Source organism: Eubalaena glacialis, chromosome 11, assembly GCF_028564815.1.
Source record: "Eubalaena glacialis isolate mEubGla1 chromosome 11, mEubGla1.1.hap2.+ XY, whole genome shotgun sequence".
Classification (NCBI taxonomy): Eukaryota; Metazoa; Chordata; class Mammalia; order Artiodactyla; family Balaenidae; genus Eubalaena; species Eubalaena glacialis.
In genome coordinates, this window is record NC_083726.1 from 8,325,497 (window position 1) to 8,329,879 (window position 4,383).

General features: G+C 58.0%; 1 protein-coding gene across 1 annotated transcript; it reads right to left on the bottom strand.

Annotated features, from left to right (window-relative positions):
- Positions 1-1,289: 1,289 nt before the first annotated feature.
- Positions 1,290-3,758, bottom strand: MCHR1 (melanin concentrating hormone receptor 1). The gene is made up of 2 exons (XM_061205461.1): positions 3,677-3,758; positions 1,290-2,450 (listed from the first exon to the last, which is right to left on the bottom strand). Exons 1-2 carry the CDS (start codon positions 3,756-3,758, stop codon positions 1,471-1,473), a joined length of 1,062 nt encoding a protein of 353 aa, XP_061061444.1. The 3' UTR covers positions 1,290-1,470.
- Between the last annotated feature and the right edge of the window lie 625 nt (positions 3,759-4,383).

The window sequence follows — 4,383 nt, forward strand, 5'->3', positions numbered from 1 at the left end:
CTGCTTTAAGGATGCATCTGGACAAGTCAGGAGCTCACAGTTTGCTCCCACTATCTCCTCAACGTCTGCGGAGTGGTTCGCGCAGGACTCCTGGCTCCTGGCTCCGCTCGTGAAGAAGCTGAGGAGCAGCAGCCTTGGCCGCCGCCCAGCGGCCCCGTCTGTAATCTTCCTGCTCAACGTGGCTCACAGCAGATCTTAGCAGCAGCAGCAAGAGGCAGGTTCAGGCTCAGGCTCAGGCTGCCCCGAGAAGCCAGCCCTGTGACTTGTGACTCAGCAGGGGAGGTGGCGGGTGGGACTCTGGCCTGAGGGGCCAGCACTGCTAACCACCAAGTGCTTTTGAGCAGAAGACAGGAAGTTGAGTCCCGAGAACAAGACTGGCAGCGGAATTTCAATCTAATGAATTCACAGTAATCCTCCCTATGGGTTTAGACAAGCAGATCCCCTGCTTCTTGCTTCCTAAAATGCAGCCTGAACCAAGGTCTAGATTCCACGGCCAAATGACCCCCTTTTCCTTTTCGGCCGCCCGCCTCCACCGCTACGCCCATCCCCAAGCCCGAGCAATTATACAGGAGCGTCCAGAGAGATACGGGTGGAGATTTTCCTTTATTCGTTTTTATTTTGGAGAGAAAGGGCTAGAGCAAAAAAATGATGCCAAACACACCGGGCCTCAGAATGACCCCTGCACGTGCAGGACCCTGATGGGCACTCACTCTGGATCTGGTGACTGACAAATGTGCCCCCCGAAGAGAATGACCCCACAACTGCAAAGCCCCCTTGAACCTCCCCCTTTTTCTTAATTTCAAGGCCCTCACCCACACCCATCCCGGGTAGCCTTGTCATTCCCAATAAGTGGATCTCCTAGCAAATTGGGCTTTTACCTCCGTGGGCTCAGACCCCACCCCCACCCCCCAAATAAACATGCATCACCTAGAGATAAAGGGAAATTGACACTGGATGCTGGAACTTGGAGAGACCACATGCTTTATTTTTCATCATCCTCCAGCTTGGGAGAAAGGTTGCCCTCCATCATACTAATGAGAGACAGGAAAAGGTGGTGAGGCCACACCACCTTTCCCATTTCCCCAGGGGCCTGTGCCCATACCGCTGCTCACGCCCTGGCCCTGCCTGATTTTAAATAAACCCGGCAAGAAGCCTTCTACGTCTTCTCTCTGGAAAAAGACATTTGGGAGCTAGCAGATGTAGGGCTCAACTGAACATTTAAACCAATCTTCTTGCTCAGTTTCTGTTCAACCCAAAGGTCCATCTTGCTCTCCGAAGGAGATTTCTGATGCTTGAAGCCCCCAAACCTGGCTCCGTTGAGCAATCTGTGGGCCCCGTTGAATGTTTTTAGTTGTAACCACCCAGCCTCCCTACATCCTCCCAGAGCGGTCTTGGGCTTCTCTCAGCATCTTCCCCCATGGTCTGCCGTGGTGCCCTGACGTGGAAGTGCCCAGGGTGGCAGGAGAAGTGTCAGGTGCCCTTGCTTTCTGTCCTCTCTTCATCAGCCGTCTGGGCATTGCTGATGGCTCGAAGCTGCCCCTGGGCCGCAGGCTTCACCGATAGGACCAAGCGTTTTCGGAATGTCTCACAGAGCACGATGTACACAAAGGGGTTGAGGCAGCTGTTGGCATAGCCCAAGCTGATGGCCGCGTTGTACAGGTAGACAAAGGTGAGCGTCGGGCGGCTGATGGACAGCTGGGTCAGCTGAAGCACGTAGTAGGGCGCCCAGCACACAAAGAAAACCAGGCAGATAGCGATGGCCGTGCGGGTCACCCTCTTTGTCCGCAGCCGGATGCTGCGTTGAGAGGCGGGGGCCACGGAGGATGTCATGCGCTGCAGGATCCTCACATACGCGGCCGTGATGACCACGAAGGGCAGGGCAAAGGCCAGGAAAAACTGGTACAGGGTGAACCAGTAGAGGTCAGTGTCTGGGTTGGGCAGGCGGATGCCACAGCCCACGGTGCCTCCTGGGAAGGGGATAAGCCTGGCGTAGAGCCACACGGGGGTGATGCTGATGAAGGACAGGGCCCACAGAAGGCAGATCACCAGGGTGGCCACAGAGGGCTTCCGGAACTTGGTGGAGGAGATGGGGTGGACGGTGGCCAGGTAGCGGTCAATGGCCATGGCGGTCAGGATGTAGGTGCTGGTGAACTGACTGTTGGCGTCCATGGCCGTGATGAGGGTGCACATGGTCTCTCCAAAGTGCCAGACACCATTGCCCATGAGCTGGTGGATCATGAAGGGCATGCCCAGGAGAAAGAGGAGGTCCACCACCGAGAGGTTGATGATGAAGATGTCGGGGACGTTGCTGAACCAGTGCAGCTTGGATTTCTTCACCACCGCGAAGATGACCACGGAGTTCCCAATGATGCCCAGGAGGCAGATGGTACCGAACACCGAAGGCATGATGATGTTGATGTAAGAGACGCTCCCTGTGCGAGGCGGCAGCCCTGGGGACAAAAGGAGCGAGCGTCGACCATTTGACATGCACTCTGCTCTCTGAGGACTGACCTCCTACTGGCGTGCCCAGCCTCCAGCCGTGAGCCTGCCCCCCATTCATCCTCCTGCCATTTCAGCTCAGGGCCCATCATTCATCTGGAATCCCCCACACCACACTCCCTGCCCACACTGCTGCTAATCCTGCCCCCGTGCCCTCCTGCACCGGTTCCCTGGTCAATCCCATCAGAGTCTCCTGCACCACCTGTTTGTTGAAGGACCGGTCCTTTGCCTCCTGCATTTTCTCAGAAGTCACAGAGTCAAGAACCACAGCAGTCTGCAGAGAATTGTTCTGTGAGCCTCTGGGCTTCACCAGGAAACATCATCAAAACAGCCAGCAGGACATGAAACTGTGAGCATGTGTGGGTGTGTGCATGTGTTTTCTCCTTTCCTATTTGCAGCCCTGATCATTTCATTTCAGGAGTCGCTGGTTGAAAGCTGGGTACCGATTCCTGGGCATCTCTGTGGGTGACTGTCTCCTGGAGGCTTTTGCCCATCAGGCCCACAGCCCTCCCCTCTCCTGGGTTCCTATCCGGGATTTCCTTGGTTCCTATCTTCTGAGCCTGGGCTTCCCAGGCTTCCTGAGTGACCAGAGACTGAAGCTGTGTGTTGCAGCCCAGCCACCCGAGAATTTTCTCTATGCAAACCTTTCCTCTTTTTTCTTCCTCCTCTTATCCTTCAAAGCTAGAATTCCAGGGCATCTGAGCGCTGGAAATGTCCTCGCATCTCTGTGAGTTATCCCTTCCCACGCCTCTCCGAGGAGGCAGTAAGGATGTTTCAGACCCCATCACACATAGTTCGAGCGAAAAGCCAACGGGATCAGTGAATGAGTGAGCCTCCAGCTATCTCCCTACATACCACCCTCCAGCTTCTCTTGCTTGCTTTTCTAGCCTGGAATATTTTCTGCAAAGCATCTTTGGAACTCCTGGCAGCTCTCCCCTGACTCCCTCGCGGCTGGCCACCATCCCCGGCCACTTCCGAGTGTGCCTTTGCCCGCTTCTCTGCCACTGCCGTTTCATTCTCGTCCCCTTTTCCCCTGCCCCTCCGGGCAAAGCATACTGCACATTTTATCCCCAAGAACTGTAATAAAGTTTCGCCAGCAGTTTGGCTCAGAGGTGAAATCTTCCCATTTCCCACCCCCGGCGCAGAGGAGGGAGGACTCCCCTCCAACACGTCTCACCGGCCGTGGTGAGGTTATCCGGGCCATCCGAGGTGTTGCTGGCATTGGGGCCGGTGGGCAGCAGCGAGGCTTCCAGGTCCATCCCGCCGGCGCCGGCGCCCGCCCGCCCGTCGGCCCACGCAGGCTGCGGCAGCCTCCCGCGCCGACCGCTGCGTCCCGAGCCCCGGCCCCCCGGAGCCCCGCCGTCTGGAGGGGCGTCTTCCTAGGCAGCCCGGCAGCCTCCGCTGCCTCCGCTGCCCACCGCTCTCCCCTCACTCCTTCCCCGGCTCCCACTGACATCACCTAGACACATTAACATTCGGAGGCAGATGCGCATTAACCTCTTCGGTCCTGCGCCGCAGCAGCTCCAGCTTCCGACTGCCTGCAGAGCCCAGCGGCCGGAGCCGGGCTCAGGCATCCCCATCAGGGACGGGGCTTCCTTCCCTCTGGCACTTGGGCTGTGTCTCCTGTGCCACAGGGGGTGCTGCTTCCCTCACGTGAGGCTACAAGACTCTGCAAAGGCAAGGAGCCCGGCCAGCCCCTCACCCCAGGTACCGGTGCCTGGGCCACCGGGCCGGGGGCCGGGGGTGGCTGGGCGCAGAGCTTGGGAAGGGAAGGCTTGGACCACAGCACGCCTGCCCCCAGGCCACCCTCAGCCCCTTCCCAGCGCCCCGATGGATTCCAGCCTTCAGAAGCTGAGGAGTTGTTGGCTGCTGAGCCCTTGCAGG